The sequence below is a fragment of the Salvelinus fontinalis genome, unplaced genomic scaffold, assembly GCF_029448725.1.
Source record: "Salvelinus fontinalis isolate EN_2023a unplaced genomic scaffold, ASM2944872v1 scaffold_0097, whole genome shotgun sequence".
NCBI lineage: Eukaryota > Metazoa > Chordata > Actinopteri > Salmoniformes > Salmonidae > Salvelinus > Salvelinus fontinalis.
This window is the reverse complement of record NW_026600306.1, coordinates 65,958-90,747: the sequence shown is the minus strand read 5'-3', so window position 1 is coordinate 90,747 and position 24,790 is coordinate 65,958. Positions and strand designations below refer to the sequence as shown.

Here is a 24,790-nt window from a genome sequence, read left to right as displayed (position 1 = left end):
ATAAAATAAGTAATGTAAACATATTATTGGAAATTACCAGGAAGCTATACAACATTTGTTTTAAAATCACACTAAGACTGTTAAAACTGGCCTCAGGTTATTGAGGGATCTGATTAGGATTTACCCTCGTAGCAAGGCCGTTTTATCATGTGGAGGTTCCATTCAGGTCTCTATTTAAATGAACACTCTGTCTTTATTAGGAGAAAGACCAGACTCAGAGGAACCAAAGCCACGGACGTCCAAACCAGCAAGAAGACACCAGTGTTCCCACTGTGGAAAGAGTTTTAACCAGAAAGGACACCTGAACCAACACGAGAGAATACACACCGGGGAGAAGCCTTACCACTGCTCCCAGTGTGGAAAGGGTTTTAACCAGAAAAGCTACCTGAAAAAACACGAGAGAATACACACAGAGGAGAAGCCTTACCACTGCTCCCAGTGTGGAAAGAGTTTTACCCACTTGTGTAATCTGAAAACACATGAGAGAATACACACAGAAGAAAAGCTGTACTGCTGCTCCCAGTGTGGAAGGAGTTTTACCCACTTACGTAACCTGAAAACACATGAGAGAATACACACAGGGCAGAAGCCTTACCATTGCTCCCAGTGTGGAAATAATTTTACCCACTTAAATAACCTGAAAACACATGAGCAATTACACACAGGGGACAAGCCTTACTGCTGCTCCCAGTGTGGAAAGCGTTTTAACCAGAAAAGCTACCTGAAAAAACATGAGAAAATACACACAGGAGAAAAGCCTTACCACTGCTCCCAGTGTGGAAAGCGTTTTAACCAGAAAAGCTACCTGAAACAACATGAGAGAATACACACAGGAGAAAAGCTGTACAATTGCTCCCAGTGTGGAAAAGGTTGTAACCGCTTAAGTGACCTGAAACGACATGAGAGAATACACACAGGAGAAAATCTGTACTATTGCTCACAGTGTGGAAAGGGTTGTACCCACTTAGGTGACCTGAAACGACATGAGAGAATACACACAGGAGAAAAGCTGTACCACTGCTCCCAGTGTGGAAAGAGTTTTACCCACTTACGTAACCTGAAAACACATGAGATAATACATACAGGGGAGAAGCCTTACCACTGCTCCCAGTGTGGAAAGAGTTTTATCCACTTATGTAACCTGAAAACACATGAGCAGTTACACACAGGGGAGAAGCCTTACCACTGCTCCCAGTGTGGAAAGAGTTTTAATCAGAAAAGCTACCTTAAAAAACACGAGAGATCACACACAGGGGAGAGGCCTTACCACTGCTCCCAGTGTGGTAAGGGTTGTAACCAGTTAGGGGACCTGAAACAACATGAGAGAATACACACAGGAGAAAAGCCGTACCACTGCTCCCAGTGTGGAAAGAGTTTTACCCAGTTAGGGGCCCTGAAACGGCATGAGAGAATACACACAGGAGAAAAGCTGTACCACTGCTCCCAGTGTGGAAAGATTTTTACCCAGTTATTGAACTTGAAAACACATGAGAGAATACACACACAGGGAAGAAGCCTTACCACTCCTCCCAGTGTGGAAATTGTTTTAATCAGTTAGGTAACATGAGATATAACACACAGGAGATAAGGATGTAGGCTACTGAACAGTAGGAAAGAGGACAGATTTAGGCTGCTGAACAGTAGGATATATATATGCCTCTGAACAGTGGGACATAGGAGAGGTGCAAGCCCTATACGTGGTGGGAGAGTAGGCTGCAGAGACTCGGGAAATTCGTGTTAGGTATTGACTTTCCAGTGTTTTCACTACTGCATGTATTTTTATGTAAATAAACTGTTATCTCAGAATGATGTTGGGGGTAATTAAGTACTGGTGCTATAATGTCTGGCGCCGCCTCCACTGGCCCATAGGGATGTGTGTCATAGTATCATAGGGTATCATAGGGATGGGTATCATAGGGTATCATAAGTATATCATAGGGAATCATAGGGATATGTGTCATAGTATCATAGGATATCATAGGGATGTGTATCATAGTATCATAGGGTATCATAAGGATGGGTATCATAAGGGATCGTAAGGATATCATAGGGATGGGTATAATAGGATATCATAGGGAATAATAGGGATGTGTATCATAGGGATGGGTATCATAAGGATATCATAGGGATGGGTATAATAGGATATCATAGGGAATAATAGGGATGTGTATCATAGGGATGGGTATCATAGGATATCATAGGGAATCATAGTGCTGTGTATCATAGTAGTGTGCTGAATAACTGCTGAATAAGTAGTGGTCCTATAATGTGAACTCCAACAGGAAATACATTCTAATGTATAACTTCAAGATAATTTTCACTCTGGTTTCAATTACATTTTCATCCAAACTAACAAGCAAATACTTTATGAATTTATTGTTTCCAAATCAACTTGCAAGGTTCCACAGATCAAAAGAGCAAAGCCTTGCAGATTGATGGCTGGGGTCCATCCAATGATAAGAGTCTGGGAAGATCAAAGCCTTGCAGATTGATGGCTGGGGTCCATCCGATGATAAGAGTCTGGGAAAATCAAAGCCTTGCAGATTGGTGCCTGGGGTCCATCCGATGATAAGAGTCTGGGAAGATCCAATAGCCGTATTTGCCAAATTTGTTAGAAGTAGTGTAAGATAGTAGTTAATAGTGTAAAAATTTGAGTTGTGTGATTTTGCCCAATCAAAATGTATTGGGGGTATGTGAGACAATGAAAATGTACCATAGTTGTTTATTATATTGTGATTGTCTTGTATATATATATATTAGGGATTGATTGTTTATATATTAAGGGTATGTTGTTTATTATATTGTGATTGTCTTGTGTATATATATATACATATATATATTAGGGATTGATTGTTTATATATTAAGGGTATGTTGTTTATTATATTGTGATTGTCTTGTGTATATATTTATATATATTAGGGATTGATTGTTTATATATTAAGGGTATTTGAGACAAGGAAGACGTACCATAGTTGTTTATTAGGAAAGGATATTGTATTAATTATCGGATGTTGTGAAACAAACAACAATTGTGTCTGTCATTGTCTGTTGTCATTACAATCGCCGCCTAACCTTGTTGTATTCCCCTTTCCCTTTTGAAAAGGACCACCATGTAAATATCTGTTAAGCATTATTGTGTTATCCTTCATGATTTTCTTAAATTGTATGTGGAGGCGTCACCAGCTGGACGAGCTCCCTTATTGTATGTATTTTACAAACTGTCAAATAAATTCAATCAATATACATGTTCATATTAAGCTTATACTTCTGTGTACAGGAAAGTATTATTTGTAAGATGGAAGAGAAAATATATCAGCTTTTTGTTAAATTATTATGACGTTATTTCCAATACAAAAAGTGTAGTAACTGTTGTTTCCAATCTGCGTTACCTACTCCAGCCAGCAGATGGCGATTTGCGTCTTTCAGCTGACTCTTCATGCGTGACGTATAATGGACTGGACGGGACGCTTCTTCAGGAACAACAACACGGCTACTCTTTCAAACGCCTCAGTAGCTTGCTAGCTAATTTAAATGCGAAACATTGACGCTTTAGACCATGTTTATGTACATTAGCTAATCTCAGTGTTTTAAACACAATTCTGTTGACGTTTCTACTGGTTAACTTTAAGCTAATTTGGTTGTTCAATTTGCAAACTGGTTAAAGATTGATACTGAGCCTAGCACTAGGCTAGTCGCTAATGTTAACTAGCTAGCTAACATCCCGGACCATGAGCTCACTAAACTACTCGCCCCTTGCTAAAGAAGAGGAGGTCTACTGGACTGAGAAAGAAGCTCTGGGAATGAACATTGTCGTCAAAGAAGAAGAAGAAGAGGGTGTTACAGTGAAAGGAGAGAAGTCTCCGTTTGGAGAGGAAGAGGGGATGGAGGCTCTCACAGTGGAAGAGGAGGAGGAAGAAGCTTTCAGAATGAAAAAGGAGAAAAAGGAGAATATCACACTGAAAGAAGAGGATGAGGGTATTACAGTGAAATATGAGAAAGAACATATTGTAGTGAAAGAGGAAGAGGGGATAGAGGCTGTCACAATGGTAGAGGAGGAGCTAGACACTTTCAGAATGAAAGAGGAGGATGTTATAGGGGAAAAAGAGGAAGAACCTTTTAGAGAGGAAGAGGATGCTATCTCAATAAAGGTGAAGGAGGAAGTCATTTTGGGAGTGAAAGAGGAGGAGACAGAATATCAAATTAACACCAGTGAGTACTGTCTTAAACAGGGGCACAAACTCTGCCATTGTTGAACTAATGTGGGGTTTTAAAATTCAATATTGGTGCATAATTTATACTTAAAAGGAATGCAAAACTCACCCAATTCGTGGAACGACCCTTTTACATTTGCATCACAAAAAGATATTTAATAAAATCATGATGGAAGTGGCCATTTTAGGCCCTTTTTAGACATATTAATGCCTCTTGTAAGACTCTGTGATTGTAATAGAAGATCATAAGTTTACAATCTGTTTGATGTTCTCGTTCACACAGGAGAGAGACATGACTATTGTGGATCCTCTGGGGAGCCTCAACAACATCCTGATGCTGACGAGGCAGAGAAGAGTCTCTCCAGATCAGAACACCAGATGGTACAGCTTGGTCTGGTCTAGCATACATCTTGCTCTATCCGGGGCTGGTTTTCTGTTAAGCACTTTATGACAACAGTGACATCAGCATCCATAATGGTCTGTGTCCCCTCTTTAGGGTTACCAGGACAACGCTAGCCCTTCCGTCCTCCCGGAGTTCCCGTGTTGTGCCTCTTCTGGTAGCGCCTTACTGCTGGGTATGAAGAGGTTGTCTGTGCTGCTGGTGGACTGCAGGAAAACAACGGGGCTGAGTGGAACTGTGAGAGGAGGAGGAGAGAAGAAAGGATCAGATTTGACTCATCAAAGTAAGTGCTGTAGTTTAGTTTGAACAAATAAAATAGATCTGCCCTCTGGTATCTGTTACCAGGACAACCAGTTATGAAGGAGTTCCCACATATGCTAAGCACATGTTGGATACTTTTGCTTCACTCTGCGGTCCAACTCATCCCAAACCTTCTCAATTGGGTTGAGGTCGGTTGATTGTGGATGCCAAGTCAACTGCTGCAGCACCACATCATTCTCCTAATTGGTCAAATAGCTCTGGGTGGCGGGTGCTCAGACGATGTGGAAGTCCTGGCCTGGCGTTGTTATACATGGTCTGCGGTTGTGAGACCGGTCGGATGTACTGCCAAATTCTCTAAAACAACGTTGGAGGCGGCTTATGGTAGAGAAATTAACATTACATTCTCTGGTAACAGCTCCGGTGGATATTCCTGCAGTCAGCATGCCAATTGCACGCTCCCTCAAAACTTGAGACATCTGTGGCATTGTGTTGTGTGACAAAACTGAACATTTTAGTGGCCTTTTATTGTCCCCAGCACAAGGTGCACCTGTGTAATGATCATGCTGTTTGATCAGCTTCTTGATATGCCACACCTGTCAGGTGAATGGATTATCTTGGCAAAGGAGAAATGTTCACTAACAGGGATATAAACAAATTTGAGGTAAATAATCTTTCATGCGTGTGGAAAAATTTTGGGATGTTTTATTTCAGCTCATGAAACATGGGACCAACACTTTACATATTGATATTTTTGGAACATCTACCCAAAATATTTCATTCTTTTTTTACTTTACTCAAAATATCATGACATTAATGATAGTCAAAATGTTAAAAAAAATGTCTAAATAAATAAAAAATGCCTTTTTTTCCTACCTTTATTTATCCAAGTTCTCATTTCCAACTGCGACCTGCCAAGATACAGCAAAGCAGTGCTACAAAAACAACACAGAGTTACACATAAACAAACGTACAGTCAACAACACAAAAGAAAAGGTCTATGTACAGCGTGTGCAAATGTAGTGAGATTAGGGAGGTAAGGAAATAAATAGGCCATAGAGGCAATTTAGCATTAACACTGGAGTGATAGATGTGCAGATGATGATGTGCAAGTCGAGATACTGGGGTGCAAAAAAATCTAAATAACAATATGGGGATGAGGTAGTTGGTTGTGCTATTTACAGATGGGCTGTGTACAGGTAAGCTGCTCTGACAACTGATGCTTAAAGTTAGAGAGGGAGATATAAGTCTCCAGCTTCAGTGATTTTTGCAATTTGTTCCAGTCATTGGCAGCAGAGAACTGGAAGGAAAGGCGGCCAAAGTAGGTGTTGGCTTTGGGGGTTACCAGTGAAATATACCTGCTGGAATGCGTGCTACTGGTGGGTGTTGCTATGGTGACCAGTGAGCTGAGATAAGGCGGGGCTTTACCTAGCAAAGACTTATAGATGACCTGGAGCCAGTGAGTTTGGCGACGAATATGTAGAGAGGGCCAGCCAACGAGCATACAGGTCGCAGTGGTGGGTAGTATATGGGGCTTTGGTGACAAAATGGATGGCACTGTGATAGACTACATCCAATTTTCTGAGTAGAGTGTTGGAGGATATTTTGTAAATTACATCGCCGATGTCAAGGATCGGTAGGATAGTCAGTTTTACGAGCGTATGTTTGGCAGCATGAGTGAAGGAGGCTTTGTTGCGAAATAGGAAGCTGATTTTAGATTTAATTTTGGATAGGATATGCTTAATGTGAGTCTGGAAGGAGAGTTTACAGTCTAACCAGACACCTAGGTATTTATAATTGTCCACATATTCTAAAATATTCAAAATTCTGTTGAAGAGCATGCATTTAGTTTTACTAGCATTTAAAAGCTGGCCACGGAAGGAGTGTTGTATGGCATTGAAGCTCGTTTGGAGGTTTGTTAAAACAGTGTCCAAAGAAGGGCCAGATGTATACAGAATGGTGTCGTCTGCGTAGAGGTGAATCAGAGAATCCCCAGCAGCAAGAGCGACATCATTGATACAGTTGAAGTCGGAAGTTTACTTGCACTTATGTTGGAGTCATTAAAACTCATTTTTCAACCACTCCACAAATTTCTTGTTCACAAACTATAGTTTTGGCAAGTCGGTTAGGATATCTACTTTGTGCATAACACAAGTAGTTGTTCCAACAATTGTTTACAGACAGATTATTTCACGTTTAATTCACGGTATCACAATTCCAGTGGGTCAGAAGTTTACATACACTAAGTTGACTGTGCCTTTAAACAGCTTGGAAAATTCCAGAAAATGATGTTATGGCTTTAGAAGCTTCTGATAGGCTAATTGACATCATCTGAGTCAATTGGAGGTGTACCTGTGGATGTATTTCAAGGCCTACCTTCAAACTCAGTGTCTCTTTGCTTGACATCATGGGAAAATCAAAAGATATCAGCCAAGACCTCAGAAAACAAATTGTAGACCTCCACAAGTCTGGTTCATCGTTGGGAGTAATTTCCAAATGCCTGAAGGTACTACGTTCATCTGTATAAACAATAGTACGCAAGTATAAACACCATTAGACGACTCAGCCGTCATACCGCTCAGGAAGGAGACGCGTTCTGTCTCCTAGAGATGAAGGTACTTTGGTGCGAAAAGTGCTATTCAATCCAAGAACAACAGCAAAGGACCTTGTGAAGATGCTGTAGGAAACAGGTACAAAAGTATCTATATCCACAGTAAAACGAGTCCTATATCGACATAACCTGAAAGGTCGCTCAGCAAGGAAGAAGTCACTGCTCCAAAACTGCCATAAAAAAGCCAGACTCCGGTTTGCAACTGCACATGGGGACAAAGATCGTACTTTTGGTCTGATGAAACAAAAATAGAACTGTATGGCCATCGTTATGTTTGGAGGAAAAAGGGAGAGGCTTGCAAGTCGAAGAACACCATCCCAACCATGAAACACGGGGGTGGGAGCTTCATGTTGTGGGGGTGCTTTGCTGCAGGAGGGACTGGTGCACTTCACAAAATAGATGGCTTCATGAGGAAGGAAAATGATGTGGATATATTGAAGCAACATCTCAAGACATCAGTCAGGAAGTTAATGCTTGGTCGCAAGTGGGTCTTCCAAATGGACAATGACCCCTAGCATACTTCCAAATTTGTGGTAAAATGGCTTAAGGACAACAAAGTCAAGGTATTGGAGTGGCCATCACAAAGCCCTGACCTCAATCCCATAGAATATTTGTTGGCAGAACTGAATAAGCATGTGCGAGCAAGGAGGCCTACAAACCTGTCTCAATTACAATTTTTGCCCTGTCAGGAAGGAATGGGCCAAAATTCACCTAACTTATTGTGGGAAGCTTGTGGAAGGCTACCCGAAACTTTGACCCAAGTTAAACAATTTAAAGCCAATCCTACCAAATACTAATTGAGTGTATGTAAACTTCTGATCCACTGGGAATGTGTTGAAAGAAATAAAAGCTGAAATAAATCATTCTCTCTACTATTATTCTGACATTTCACACCTAAAATAAAGTGGTGATCCTAACTGACCTAAGACAGGGAATTTTTACTGGGATTAAATGTCAGGAATTGTGAAAAGCTGAGTTTAAATGTATTTGGCTAAGGTGTATGTAAACTTCCGACTTCAACTGTATATACAGAGACATTGAACCCTGTGTCACCCCCATAGAGACTGCCAGAGGTCCGGACAACAGGCCCTCCGATTTGACACACTGAACTCTATCTGAGAAGAAGTTGGTGAACCAGGCGAGGCAGTCATTTGAGAAACCAAATCTATTGAGTCTGCCGATAAGAATGCGTTGATTAACAGAGTCGAAAGCCTTGGCCAGGTTTATGAAGACGGCTGCACAGTACTGTTTTTTATCGATGGCGGTTATGATATTGTTTAGGACCTTGAGCATGGCTGAGGTGCACCCATGACCAGCTCGGAAACCAGATTGCATAATGGAGAAGGTACAGTGGTATTCGTAATCGTCGGTGATCTGTTTGTTAACTTGGCTTTCAAAGATTTTAGAAAGGCAGGGCAGGATGGGAATAGGTCTATAACAGTTTGGGTCTAGAGTGTCTCCCCCTTTGAAGAGGGGGATGACCGCGGCAGCTTTCCAATCTTTGGGGATCTCAGACAATACGAAAGAGAAGTTGAACAGGTTAGTAATAGTTAGGGTTTGCAACAATTTTGGGAAAGAGGTTCCAGATTGTCTAGCCCAGCTGTTTTGTAGGGATCCAGATTTTGCCGCTCTTTCAGAACATCAGCTGTCTTGATTTGGGTGGGGGGGGGGGGTGCTTGGGCAAGTTGCTGCAGGTGGTGCAGAGCTTTTGGCCGGGGTAGGGGTAGCCAGGTGGAAAGCATGGCCAGCCGTAGAAAAATGCTTATTGAAATTATCGATTATTGTAGATTTATCGGTGGTGACAGTGTTTCCTAGCTTCAGCGCAGGGGGCAGCTGGGAGGAGGTGCTCTTATTCTCCATGGACTTTAGTGTCCCAAAACGTTTTGGAATTAGTGCTACAGGGCGCAAATTTCTGTTTGAAAAAGCTAGCCTTTGCTTTCCTAACTGAGTGTTGTGGTGGTATTTTTCTGGTTTACCATAATGAGGAGTGTTACAAACTTCACACATCAGTTAGAGTTATACTTAAACTACATCTTTAATATTAAGAGCTTTGCAATAGCATTTTACTTTCAATGATGCGCTATCTCTAATGAACCATTGAAAGTGTCAACAGAAAAGTACAAAGATCTTTTATAGCCAAGATACACCCCTCTCAACTTCCATGACGAACCACATATCTTATGAAAAGTTCACAAAGAAAGACTTTTACTTGAGAGAGAGAGGAGTAGCACATAGCCAGATAGCATTCGCTATAAATTATCGTTCAGTTTGGTCTCTAAAATTAGGTTCTAATCTCGTTCCTGGTAGCACAAAAACATTACCTCATGTTATCTGGAATGCTCTTTAGGTTTTATCACCCAAAGACATCGTAAATCTCCTCTGTCAGTGCTATATCTCATAGAGGCCCATCCTCAGTGGAACACACAATAGTTAACAGAACACTCTATTCTGTCGAATAAAACAACCATTATAACGCAATACAAGCATTATAACATAATCTTGCAATTTTCCACGACACTGTGTATATTGGTTCCTGACTTCCCTGAAAAGTTGCATATTGCTGGCTATTCGATGCTAATGCAGAACGCCACAGGATGTTTTTGTGCTGGTCAAGGGCAGTCAAGTCTGGGGTGAACCAAGGGCTATATCTGTTCTTAGTTCTACGTTTTTGGAATGGGGCATGCTTATTTAGGATGGTGAGGAAATTACTTTTAAAGAGAAACCAGACATCCTCTACTGACGGGATGAGGTCAATATCCTACCAGGATACCCGGGCCAGGTCGATTAGAAAGGCCTGCTCGCTGAATTGTTTTAGGGAGCGTTTGACAGTGATGAGGGATGGTCGTTTGACAGCGGACCCATTACGGACGCAGGCAATGAGGCAGTGATCGCTAAGATCCTGGTTGAAGACGGCAGAGGTGTATTTAGAGGGCAAGTTAGTCAGGATGATATCTAAGAGGGTGCCCATGGTTACAGATTTAGGGTTGTACCTGGTAGGTTCCTTGATAATTTATGTGAGATTGAGGGCATCTAGCTTAGATTGTAGGACGGCCGGGGTGTTAAACATATCATAGTTTAGGTCACCTAACTGTACGAACTCTGAAGATAGATTGGGGGGAAATCAATTCACATATGGTGTCCAGGGCACAGCTGGGGGCTGAGGGGAATCTATAACAAGCGGCAACGGTGATAGACTTGTTTCTGTCACTTTAACCATACCTACATGTACATACTACCTCAATAAGCTTGACTAACCGGTGTCTGTATATAGCCTTGCTACTGTTATTTTCAAATGTCTTTTTACTGTTATTTTCTTTCTTTACTTACCTACACACACATACCTTTTTTTTCGCACTATTGGTTAGAGCCTGTAAGTAAGCATTTCACTCTAAGGTCTACACCTGTTGTATTCGACGCACGTGACAAATAAACTTTGATTTGAATTGTGGATTTTTAAAAGTAGAAGCTCTAATTGTTTTTGGCACAGACCTGGATAGTATGACAGAACTCGGCAGTAGATTGTAACTCTGCCCCCTTTGGAAGTTCTATCTTGTCAGAAAATGTTGTAGTTAGGGATGGAAATGTCATGATTTTTGGTGGCCTTCCTAAACCAGGATTCAGACACGGCTAGGACATCTCAGTTGGCGGAGTGTGCTAAAGCAGTGAACAAAACAAATTTAGGGGGGGGGGGGGGCTTCTGATGTTAACATGCATGAAACCAAGGCTTTTACAGTTACAGAAGTCAACAAATGAGAGCGCCTGGGGAATGGGAGTGGGGCTGCAGGTCCTGGATTAGCCTCTACATCACCAGAGTAGGATAAGTGTATGACTAAAGGCTATACGAACTGGTCATCTAGTGCGTTCAGAACAGAGAGTAAAAGGAGCAGATTTCTGGGCACGGTAGAATAGATTCAAGGCATAATGTACAGACAAGGGTATGGTAGGATGTGAGTACAGTGGAGGTAAACCTAGGCATTGAGTGATAATGAGAGAGCTTTTGTCTCTAGAGGCACCAGTTAACCCAGGTGAGGTCACTGCATGTGTGGGGGGTGGGACAAAAGGGCTATCTAAGGCATGTTGGGCGGGGCTGGGGGCTCTACAGTGAAATAAAACAATAATAACTAACCTAAACAGCAATAGACAAGGCATATTGACATTAGGGAGAGGCATGTGTAGCCGACTGATCATAGGGTCCAATGAGCAGCAATAGGTGAGTCAGGGAGGCGTTCGGTAGTCGCTACTACGCTAGGTGAGCTGGAGACATGGTGATTCAGACAGCTAGCGGGCCGGGGCTAGCAGATGGGTCTTCGGCGATGTCGGGCGATTACGTCGGCAGACCAGTCGTGATGGATCGGCGGGGCTCCGTGTCGGCAGTAATGGGTCCAGGCCAATTGGCAAAAGAGGTATTGTAGCCCAAGAATTAGCTGGTGGACCACTTTTGCAAGCTGGGAGATGGGCCTAGTTCGAGGCTAGTTCAAGTCTAAGTGGTGCTTGCTTCGGGACAGAGACGTTTGCCAGGAGTAGCTACTCGGATTGCAGCTAGCTAGCTGCGATGTGTAAAGGTTCAGAGCTTGCGGTAGGAATCCGGAGATGTGGTAGAGAAAAAGCAGTCCGATAAGCTCTGGGTTGATATCGCGCTGTGCAGACTGGCAGGTATTGACCGAGCTGAAGCTGGCTGGTGTCCGAGTTAACGGTGAAGACCGCTAGTAGTGGCTAACTGACTACTAGCTAGTAGCTAGTTAGCTGGCTAGCTTCTGATGGGGGTTCCGGTTCTAAAGTATAAAAATAGCAGATCTGTACCACATTGGGTGAGGCGGGTTGCAGGAAAGTTAATTTAGTCCGTAAATGGAAAGTGAGATTACAATATATACCAAATGAAAACAATATATAAAAATATTTACATGGGACAGGACGGGACAAGACAAAACACACGTCCGACTGCTACGCCATCTTGGAATGTGTCGACCCTATCGACAACGGGGAGATGTTCCTGATGTGCTCCAAATGTAAAAATGAAACTTCCACACAAAATGACTTATTTACTTAATTTAGGTTCAAGGAAGTGTATAGGTCACATTCTGTATCATACAGCTATGAAGGTTATATACACTGCTCAAAAAAACAAAGGGAACACTTAAACAACACAATGTAACTCCAAGTCAATCACACTTCTGTGAAATCAAACTGTCCACTTAGGAAGCAACACTGATTGACAATAAATTTCACATGCTGTTGTGCAAATGGAATAGACAAAAGGTGGAAATTATAGGCAATTAGTAAGACACCCCCAAAAAAGGAATGGTTCTGCAGGTGGTGACCACAGACCACTTCTCAGTTCCTATGCTTCCTGGCTGATGATTTGGTCACTTTTGAATGCTGGCGGTGCTTTCACTCTAGTGATAGCATGAGACGGAGTCTACAACCCACACAAGTGGCTCAGGTAGTGCAGTTCATCCAGGATGGCACATCAATGCGAGCTGTGGCAAAAAGGTTTGCTGTGTCTGTCAGCGTAGTGTCCAGAGCATGGAGGCGCTACCAGGAGACAGGCCAGTACATCAGGAGACGTGGAGGAGGCCGTAGGAGGGCAACAACCCAGCAGCAGGACCGCTACCTCCGCCTTTGTGCAAGGAGGTGCACTGCCATAGCCCTGCAAAATGACCTCCAGCAGGCCACAAATGTGCATGTGTCAGCATATGGTCTCACAAGGGGTCTGAGGATCTCATCTCGGTACCTAATGGCAGTCAGGCTACCTCTGGCGAGCACATGGAGGGCTGTGCGGCCCCACAAAGAAATGCCACCCCACACCATGACTGACCCACCGCCAAACCGGTCATGCTGGAGGATGTTGCAGGCAGCAGAACGTTCTCCACGGTGTCTCCAGACTCTGTCACGTCTGTCACATGTGCTCATGTGCTCAGTGTGAACCTGCTTTCATCTGTGAAGAGCACAGGGTGCCAGTGGCGAATTTGCCACTCTTGGTGTTCTCTGGCAAATGCCAAACGTCCTACACGGTGTTGGGCTGTAAGCACAACCCCCACCTGTGGATGTCAGGCCCTCATACCACTCTCATGGAGTCTGTTTCTGACCGTTTGAGCAGACACATGCACATTTGTGGCCTGCTGGAGGTCATTTTGCAGGGCTCTGGCAGTGCACTTCCTTGCACAAAGGCGGAGGTAGCGGTCCTGCTGCTGGGTTGTTGCCCTCCTACGGCCTCCTCCACGTCTCCTGATGTACTGGCCTGTCTCCTGGTAGCGCCTCCATGCTCTGGACACTACGCTGACAGACACAGCAAACCTTTTTGCCACAGTTCGCATTGATGTGCCATCCTGGATGAACTGCACTACCTGAGCCACTTGTGTGGGTTGTAGACTCCGTCTCATGCTACCACTAGAGTGAAAGCACCGCGAGCATTCAAAAGTGACCAAAACATCAACCAGGAAGCATAGGAACTGAGAAGTGGTCTGTGGTCACCACCTGCAGAACCATTCCTTTTTTGGGGGTGTCTTACTAATTGCCTATAATTTCCACCTTTTGTCTATTCCATTTGCACAACAGAATGTGAAATTTATTGTCAATCAGTGTTGCTTCCTAAGTGGACAGTTTGATTTCACAGAAGTGTGATTGACTTGGAGTTACATTGTGTTGTTTAAGTGTTCCCTTTATTTTTTTGAGCAGTGTATTTAGAACCACCTGCTGATTGGAATCCAGTCTGTGTCTTCAGTGTTCTAGAACTGTTTAGTGTTTTGTGGTCTGACTTATATAACAGAAAGAATAATAAGTAATGTAAACATATTATCAGTTATTACCAGGAAGCTCTACATCATTTGTTTTAAATTATGAAATGTTTGAAAACTGGCATCAGGATATTGAGGGATGGGATTTGGATTAAACCTCAGCAAGGCAGTTTTATCATGTGGAGATTTCATTCTGGCATCTCTTAAAATTAACACTGTCTTTTGCAGGAGGAAAACCAACCTTGGAGGAACCAAAGACGTCCGAACCAGCAAGACGACACCTCTGCTCCCATTGTGGAAAGAGTTTTAACCAGTTAGTTAGCTTGAAAAGACATGAGAGGGTACACATAAGAACGAAGCCACACCATTGCTCTCAGTGTGGAAAGAGTTTTAAGCGGTTAGACACCCTCAAAGCTCATGAGCGAATACACACAGGGGAGAAGCCATGCCATTGCGCCCAGTGTGGAAAGAGTTTTACCCAATTAGGAAGCCTGAAAGAACACATGAGACTGCACACAGGGGAGAGGCCTTACCACTGCTCCCAGTGTGGAAAGAGTTTTAACCAGTCAGGAAGCCTGAAAGCTCATGAGCGAATACACACAGGGGAGAAGCCTTACCACTGCTCACATTGTGCAAAGCGTTTTATCCAATTAGGAAGCCTGAAAGAACACATGAGAGTGCACACAGGGGAGAAGCCTTACCACTGCTCCCAGTGTGCAAAGCGTTTTACCCATTTAGGAAACCTGAAAGAACACAAGAGACTGCACACAGGGGAGAAGCCTTACCACTGCTCCCGGTGTTCAAAGCATTTTACCCATTTAGGAAACCTGAAAGCTCATGAGCGAATACACACAGGGGAGAAGCCTTACCATTGTTCCCACTGTGGAAAGCGTTTTAACTATTCAGGGAAGCTGAAGGAACACATGAGACTGCACACAGGGGAGAAGCCTTACAAATGCTCAGACTGTGGGAAGACATATTACTCATCACAGTCACTTAAACATCATGTGCGAATCCACACAGGAGAGAATAATTACTTCTCCTAGTGTGTAAATTTATATTTCACATCACATTAACTTAAAATTCATCAGAGAACATACACAGTGCTCCAATTGTCTTATATTGTTGCCTGAGAATGTGTTTACCTGTTTGTACCATATTAAATGAAATGGTTCAAAGTATACTCAAATATATGTTTTTGTAATAAAACATGAATTGAATATGGAGTATGTCAGTTTGAATATAGAGTAGATCAGATTCCATGTGTTTAAATGGTCATTTCTTAAACTCTGACACTGTGTGTGTGTTTATCTGGGTGTCATTCCTCCAGCACTACAGATAATACAGTGATATTTGGATGTGATGCATTTGTTCCGTTTTTTACATTTGCATTGTTGGTCCACTGATGATTTAATGAAATGAAAATGTTCACAGAGTCTGTAATGCAAAATTTTAATTGTATGTGTCCACATATCTGCGTATGTGACTAACCTTGTGAAACTGTTCCTGGGAGTATCATCCTGTGTTGCAAACCAGCTGCACCTATGTCCTTGAATGAATAAAGTCCCTCCCAGGAACAGGAAACTATAAAGATATGTGCTCATCACCCAATGCTTCAGGAATTCAGACTGTCTACACTGCGCTGTGTAACTCTGTTATTCTCTCTGAGCTCAGAAATAAAGAATCTTGGTTTGACTTGGACTCCAGCAGATCCTTATTTTATAATATCCACCACAACTCTCCCACAGATTGCTGTTTATCATTGTCTCAATGAAGAGTTCCTCGTTCTACTTTCCTGGGGTCATTTACAAGTCTCCCACTGGTTGAATAAATGTTGTTTCCACGTCATTTCAACAAAACAAATCCATGTGATGTTTGATCAATGCAGAAAACTGATTAGATTTGTAAAAAGCCGTCAATATCAGGAATCTTTATTTATTTTTCACCCAACTTGTAAGCTAAATCCAATGACAGGTGACGTTTTGTGTTGATTTCATGTTGAATTCACGACTCAAAGAAATGTAAATAGAAACTAGATGTTGAGCTGACGTCTGTGCCCAAAGGGCTGGTTTAAATAAGTGGCAGGTGTTGGATCAATATCCACCTTAGTAGCTAAGTTTCTGTGCAATTTGCGACAGATTTTCATGTGAATATTCTCAAATATGTACAAAACAATATATGCATTTTCCCACCAGAAATGTTTCTTTCAAACAGACTTATTGCAGACATAAGGCTTGGCGTGACAAATAAAAAAACTTTTGCTGTTAAAATCGCATATACCGTATGAAAAATACAAGTTAAATGGGTTTCCATCACATTTTCAACTCTACTGAGGGTTTAAAAAGCTGTTGTATTATATAGCAAACGTGCTCTTGTCCCGTGCACTGTAGTCAGCAGCTCACAGATACAGTGCTGGTAGGCTACCTACATGATGAGATTATTATGGATGAGAGAGATATTATTTTATTTGTCAAATGGAAACCAAGCATCAATCATCATGTCACCAGAAGAAGACCATCAAAATGTATTGGAAAGGAGCATCAAGCTCATCACATGCAGTTTTACCACCCTGTGAAGTTCATAACTTATTTAATCTGTAGCCTAATAAACTGCATGGGTTCCCAAATCGTAGAGGGAGGACCACACAACATATCATCGCGTGACTCCAAGTTAACTGAGATGTGATGGTTATTATATAAATATTTGCACATAAAGGAGTTTCCATCGCCATTTCTCATTCATACATTTTTACTGACACAAAAAGACCCCACCATGTAAAACGAACTAACAAATTGTCTGTCTGCATTAATAAAATTGTACAGGCATATCCTGTTTCCGTCAGCCCGGTCATTACTTTTGAAATGGTTGGATCAATGTCCACCTTCATGATATGGATGAAGCCTGATTTGGAATGTCTGAGTAGTTCTATATGATGTCATAATACACCCCTCTGATAATCAAGTGATATTTGGAATGTCTGAGTAGTTCTATATGATGGCATAATACACTCCTCTGATAATCAAGTGATATTTAGAATGTCTGAGTAGTTCTATATGATGTCATAATACACCCCTCTGATATGTCTGAGTAGTTCTATATGATGGCATAATACACTCCTCTGATAATCAAGTGATATTTAGAATGTCTGAGTAGTTCTATATGATGTCATAATACACCCCTCTGATAATCAAGTGATATTTAGAATGTCTGAGTAGTTCTATATGATGTCATAATACACCCCTCTGATAGTGATACATTTGCTCCATTGTTTCCATGTGTCACATCCTGACCATAGTGCTTATGTGTTTTGCTTGTTTTAGTGTTGGTCAGGATGTGAGCTGGCTGGGCATTCTATGTTGTGTGTCTAGTTTGTCTGTTTCTGTGTTCGGCCTAATATGGTTCTCAATCAGAGGCAGCTGTCAATCATTGTCCCTGATTGAGAATCATATATAGGTGGCTTGTTTTGTGTTGGGATTTTGTGGGTGGTTGTTTCCTGTCTTTGTGTTTTCTATGCACCAGCTAGGACTGTATCGGTTTGCCACATTTTGTTATTTTGTATTTGTAGTGTTCACTGTTTATTCGTTTAATTAAACATGTTGAGCACTGGCTACGCTGCGTGTTGGTCTGATCCCTGTTACACCCCCTAATCTAGTAAAGAGAGGCAAGGCTGCCGTTACACCATGTCAGTTGGTTTCCCACTCTGATGATTTATATCTGTCAGAGGGGCTGTAAATGAATAGTATGGTGACATCTTAGTGGGGCATATTTGGAATGTCTGAGTAGTTCTGTATGATGTCATAATACACTCCTCTGATAATCAAGTGATATTTGGAATGTCTGAGTAGTTATATCTGATGTCATAATACACCCCTCTGATAATCAAGTGATATTTGGAATGTCTGAGTAGTTCTATATGATGTCATAATACACCCCTCTGATAGTGATACATTTGCTCCATTGTTTCCATGTCAGTTGGTTTCCCACTCTGATGATTTATATCTGACAGAGGGGATTTAAAGGAATAGTATGGTGACATCTTAGTGTGGCTTGAAATAAATAGTATGGTCACATTTACAGGTTGTGGCTCAGTATTCTTAGTATGATGTGAAAAAAGAACAATCAACTATTTATTGATAATGTATATTCCTATTCAGCTTCTACATCTGCATAGAGGCAAACAGTATCTTAATTTTACTTGGTACTCATCCCGGATCCGGGAGCACCCTCATCAGTAAAAAAGCTGACTAGCATAGCCTAGCATAGCGCCACAAGTAAATACTAGCATCTAAATATCATGAAATCACAAGTCCAAGACACCAGATGAAAGATACACATCTTGTGAATCCAGCCATCATTTCTGATTTTTAAAATGTTTTACAGGGAAGACACAATATGTATTTCTATTAGCTAACCACGATAGCAAAAGACACCACTTTTTTCCCCCACCATTTTTTTACTGCATAGGTAGCTATCACAAATTCGACCAAATAAAAATATAAATAGTCACTAACCAAGAAACAACTTCATCAGATGACAGTCTGATAACATATTTATTGTATAGCATATGTTTTGTTAAAAAAAATTGCATATTTCAGGTATAAATCATAGTTTTACATTGCAGCCACCATCACAACTCTCACCAAAGCAACTAGAATAACTACAGAGAGCAACGTGAATTACCTAAATACTCATCATAAAACATTTATGAAAAATACACAGTGTACAGCAAATGAAAGACAAAGATCTTGTGAATCCAGCCAATATTTCAGATTTTTTAAGTGTTTTACAGCGAAAACACAATATAGCATTATATTAGCTTACTACAATAGCCAACCACACAACAGCATTGATTCAAGCCAACAGTAGCAATAACGAATAAACCAGCAAAAGACATACATTTTTTCACTAACCTTCTCAAACTTCTTCAGATGACAGTCCTATAACATCAAATTACACAAAACATATATGGTTTGTTCAAAATGAATAGTAGCCAAAATGCAAACAAAATGTCGGGAGAAATCTTGGGAGAGGCACCTAATCTAATCAATAACTAATCATAAACTTGACAAAAAAATACAGGTTGGACAGCAAATGAAAGATACATTAGTTCTTAATGCAACCGCTGTGTTAGATTGTTAAAATTAACGTTACTACGACATACAGCGTGCGTTAAAGCGAGACCGCAACGAAATTAATGGCGGAATAATTGTTTAACATTTTTCAACAGAACAACGAATTAACATCATAAATAGTTCTTACTATTTGATGAGCTTCCATCAGAATCTTGTGCAAGTTGTCCTTTGTCCAGAATAATCGTTGCTCGGTTGTAGATTGTCGTCTTCAACTTTGGAATTAGCAGCAAACATTAGCCATGTGGCGAAGACGTGTCCAACTCACCATAACGCAGCACAAATAAAATACCGAAAATCGCAATATACTGATATAAACTGATATAACTCGGTTTAAAATAACTACATTATGATGTTTTTAACACCTATATCGAATAAAATCAGAGCCGGATATATCTAACGCCTATAACGAGAGCTTTTCAGAATGCAATCCTGAGGTCTGTCTTGCGTCATGATGAACGTTGAAAAGACTGCACACCCGGTTCCAAGAGCTTTTGTACGGCCTCAGATCTACCTAGACACCCCATTCCAATTTTCACTGCTTACTGACATCTAGGGGAAGGCGTATGCAGTGCATGTCGACCCATAGATTACATGCAAATTAATAAACTGACCCTGGAACAGAGTGCCCGATTTCAGATTTCTCACTTCCTGCCAGGAAGTTTGCTGCAAAATGAGTTCTGTTTTGGCTCTGGCTGGGCCCCTCAAGGACATTCAGAGACATCTCCCAAAGCCACTCCTGCATTGTCTTTGCTTTGTGCGTAGGGTCGTTGTCCTATTGGAAGGTTAACCTTTGCCCCAGTCTGAGGTCCTGAGTGCTCTGGAGCAAGTTTTCAAAACTTATCTCTCTGTATTTTGCTCCGTTCATCTTTCCCTCGATCCTGACGAGTCTCCCAGTCCATGCCGCTGAAAAACATCACCACAGCATGATGCTGCCAACCCCATGCTTCACCGTAGGAATGGTGCCAGGTTTCCTCCAGACGTGACCCTTGGCATTCATCAGACCAGAGAATTTTGTTACTCATGGTCTGATAGTCCTTTAGGTGCCTTTTGGCAAACTCCAAGCTGGCTTTCATGTGCCTTTTACTGAGGAGTGGCTTCCGCCTGGCAACTCTACCATAAAGTCCTGCTTGGTGGAGTGATGCAGATATGGTTGTCCTTCTGGAAGGTTCTCCCATCTCCACAGAGGAGCTCTGTCAGAGTGACCATTGGGTTCTTGGTCACCTCCCTGACCAAGGCCATTCTCCCCTGATTGTTCAGTTTGGCCGGGCAGCCAGCAGTAGGAAGGGTTTTGGGGGTTTCAAGCTTCTTCCTTTTAAGATGATGGGGACCTTCAATGCTGCAGAAATGGTTTGGTACACTTCCCCAGATCTATGCCGTGACTGAATCATATCACATCAAATACAGGCTACTTAAAGTTCATGAGATAGAACGCACATATGCTCGTACTCTTGTCTCATTTTTACAAAAATAGAATTGTGCTTTTGGTCATGCAATATTTTCTTTATATACACTGCTCAAAAAAATAAAGGGAACACTAAAATAACACATCCTAGATCTGAATGAATGAAATATTCTTATTAAATACTTTTTTCTTTACATAGTTGAATGTGCTGACAACAAAATCACACAAAAGTTATCAATGGAAATCAAATTTATCAACCCATGGAGGTCTGGATTTGGAGTCACACTCAAAATTAAAGTGGAAAACCACACTACAGGCTGATCTAACTTTGATGTAATGTCCTTAAAACAAGTCAAAATGAGGCTCAGTAGTGTGTGTGGCCTCCGTGTGCCTGTATGACCTCCCTACAACGCCTGGGCATGCTCCTGATGGCGGAGGTGGCGTGTGGTCTCCTGAGGGATCTCCTCCCAGACCTGGACTAAAGCATCCGCCAACTCCTGGACAGTCTGTGGTGCAACGTGACGTTGGTGGATGGAGCGAGACATGATGTCCCAGATGTGCTCAATTGGATTCAGGTCTGGGGAACGGGCGGGCCAGTCCATAGCATCAATGCCTTCCTCTTGCAGGAACTGCTGACACACTCCAGCCACATGAGGTCTAGCATTGTCTTGCATTAGGAGGAACCCAGGGCCAACCGCACCAGCATATGGTCTCACAAGGGGTCTGAGGATCTCATCTCGGTACCTAATGGCAGTCAGGCTACCTCTGGCGAGCACATGGAGGGCTGTGCGACCCCCAAAGAAATGCCACCCCACACCATGACTGACCCACCGCCAAACCGGTCATGCTGGAGGATGTTGCAGGCAGCAGAACATTCTCCACGGCGTCTCCAGACTCTGTCACGTCTGTCACATGTGCGTGTGAACCTAGTTTCATCTGTGAAGAGCACAGGGCGCCAGTGGCGAATTTGCCAATCTTGGTGTTCTCTGGCAAATGCCAAACGTCCTGCACGGTGTTGGGCTGTAAGCACAACCTCCACCTGTGGACGTCGGCCCTCATACCACCCTCATGGAGTCTGTTTCTGACCGTTTGAGCAGACACATGCACATTTGTGGCCTGCTGGAGGTCATTTTGCAGGGCTCTGGCAGTGCTCCTCCTTGCACAAAGGCGGAGGTAGCGGTCCTGCTGCTGGGTTGTTGCCCTCCTACGGCCTCCTCCACGTCTCCTGATGTACTGGCCTGTCTCCTGGTAGCGCCTCCATGCTCTGGACACTACGCTGACAGACACAGCAAACCTTCTTGCCACAGCTCGCATTGATGTGCCATCCTGGATGAGCTGCACTACCTGAGCCACTTGTGTGGGTTGTCGACTCCGTCTCATGCTACCACTAGAGTGAAAGCACCACCAGCATTCAAAAGTGACCAAAACATCAGCCAGGAAGCATAGGAACTAAGAAGTGGTCTGTGGTTACCACCTGCAGAACCACTCCTTTATTGGGGGTGTCTTGCTAATTGCCTATAATTTTCACCTTTTGTCTATTCCATTTTTCACAACAGCATGTGAAATGTATTGTCAATCAGTGTTGCTTCCTAAGTGGACAGTTTGATTTCACAGAAGTGTGATTGACTTGGAGTTACATTGTGTTGTTTAAGTGTTCCCTTTATTTTTTTGATCAGTGTATATTCCATGTCAGATATATATATTTTCCATTTTTTATTCAAATAGAATGGAGTAGAACATAAAACACACACACATGGCCACGTGTGTGTTTGTTTGGGTGGATGTGTGTGTGTGTGTATATATATATATTCCATGTCAGATGTATATATTTTCCTTTTTTCCCCCAAATGGAATGGCGTAAAACAGCAAACACACACACATGGCCACTGCGCCTGCTACTCCTCTCCATTTCCATATGAAATAGCCATTTGTTGCTGTTGGGGGGAGGGCAGGCCCACAACAATGGCCGCAGTTGAATGGAACAGCACTTCACCGTAGTGAAGTATTCTATACAATACATATCTGTTTATTTTATGTGATGATAAAAGGCTCATACAATACAAATATTTTTTTTTATGTTTTCTTTCACAGTGATAGAGTCTCTGACTGGGAGCCTCCGGTGCCATGGTGCCCATCCCCCACTGAAGCGGGTTCATCCTGCCGGACTCCTGCTTGTCTCCGGCTCCACACCTACCGCCGCCCGGCCATCTAGAGGTGGGAAGAGGGTAACAAAGAAGCGGAGGAAGGGAAGTGTGGAACCTGCTGGTAGAGGGGCAATGGCACTCTGTGCTGGAGGAAGATGTGGAGCCTCGTGCTCCAATTTTCCGACCTAAACGGCAACCGGGACCCCAACTGGATATGACTTCGAAGTATAGCCCGATGCAACTTTTCCAACTGTTTTCACCCCGGCAGTTGTTGATTCCCTTGTTTGCAATACTAACAAGTATGGGGCTAGGAAGCAAGCAGGAAAGAAAGAGGCATGGAAGCCCATTTCCATGTCAGACATTTTCTGCTACCTTTCACTGGTAATTTACATGGGGCTGGTGAAGTTCAAAACCCTAAAGGATTACTGGAAAACATCCAAACTCTATCAACTGCCTTTCCCCCCCACTGTCATGTCCTCTAAAAGGTTTTTAAATATCTCACGGGCGCTACACATCAGTGACCCAGAAGTTGATGAGGAGAATGACAGGAGGAGAGGCACCGCACGGCTTGACAGGCTCTGCAAAGTCAAACCTCTCTACGCCAGCATGGTTGAGGCTTGCAAGACCCATTTTCAGCCCGCACAGAACTTGTCCATAGACGAGAGGATGGTAGCCTCAAAGGCCAGAATTGGCCTAAAACAATACATGCGTAACAAGCCAACTAGGTGGGGTTACAAGCTGTTTGTTTTGGCTGATACTGTGTGTGCATACACATGCAATTTCTTTGTCTATGAGGGGAAGAACACTTGTGCGACTGGTAAAGGACTTAGCTATGACTCTGTGATGGAGTTATTGGATTTCCAACTGCTGGGGAAGGGCTACAAACTCTTTGTGGACAACTTTTACACAAGCCCTACCCTGTTTGCAGACCTGAGGAAGCGGGAGGTGTGGGCTTGTGGCACTATTCGGACCAACAGAGTGGGCTTTCCAAAGACAAAGGTAAATGACATGCCTAAGCGGGCTGAGCGGGGGACCATGCGATGGATCCGTGAAGATGGCCTGCTGTTTGTGAAGTGGATGGACACTCGAGAGGTGGTGATGTGTTCCACTATTCACAAGTCATTCAATGGCGACCATGTCAGTAGGCGTGTAAAAGATGCTTTGGGTGCATGGAACAACAAAAATGTCCCCATTCCTGCAGCCATCAAGGACTACAACAAGAGCATGGGAGGTGTGGACCTATCAGACGCACTGATAGGGTACTACAATGTTCTACATAAGACAAAGAAGTGGTACAAGACATTGTTTTACCACTTCATTGACATTGCTGTAGTGAATTCCTTCATCCTGCAGAAGGAAATGGCGAAGAGCTGTGGACAGCCCCCCATCGCACAGCTAGCCTTCAGGGAGCTGCTCATCAAGGAGCTTGCTGCCTATCGCACAAAGTCCACTGAATCACATTCTGCCCCCTCTACCTCTGCCCCCTCTACCTCTGCCTCCTCTACCTCTGCCCCCTCTACCTCTGCCTCCTCTACCTCTGCCCCCTCTACCTCTGCCCCCTCTACCTCTGCCCCCTCTACCTCTGCCCCCTCTACCTCTGCCCCCTCTACCTCTGCCCCCTCTACCTCTGCCCCCTGTACCTCTGCCCTCTCTACCTCTGCCCCCTCTACCTCTGCCCCCTCTACCTCTGCCCCCTCTACCTCTGCCCCCTCTACTCCTGCCTCCAGTGGTGTTCATATGCCACAGTTCATTACTGCAGGCATGACTGTGCCTCATGGACAAAAGGCCACAGCATTTAGGCGTTGTTGTGTTCTGTGTCACATGAAGTCCCCCATCATCTGCACCACGTGTTCAGTTTGTCTCTGCTTTAACTCAGAAAGAGACTGCTATGGGACAT

The 24,790-nt window shown here is 43.0% G+C and overlaps 1 protein-coding gene across 1 annotated transcript in view; it reads left to right on the top strand.

The window, feature by feature from the left end:
- LOC129843063 (zinc finger protein 729-like) overlaps positions 1–24,790 on the top strand; it is a 59,841-nt gene that overhangs the window by 17,159 nt on the left and 17,892 nt on the right. Inside the window, 6 exon segments of the mRNA XM_055911817.1 lie at positions 201–1,553; positions 3,175–3,203; positions 3,715–4,210; positions 4,496–4,593; positions 4,709–4,895; positions 14,444–15,206. Of these exon segments, the coding sequence (XP_055767792.1) occupies positions 201–1,553; positions 3,175–3,203; positions 3,715–4,210; positions 4,496–4,593; positions 4,709–4,895; positions 14,444–15,206 (2,926 nt within the window).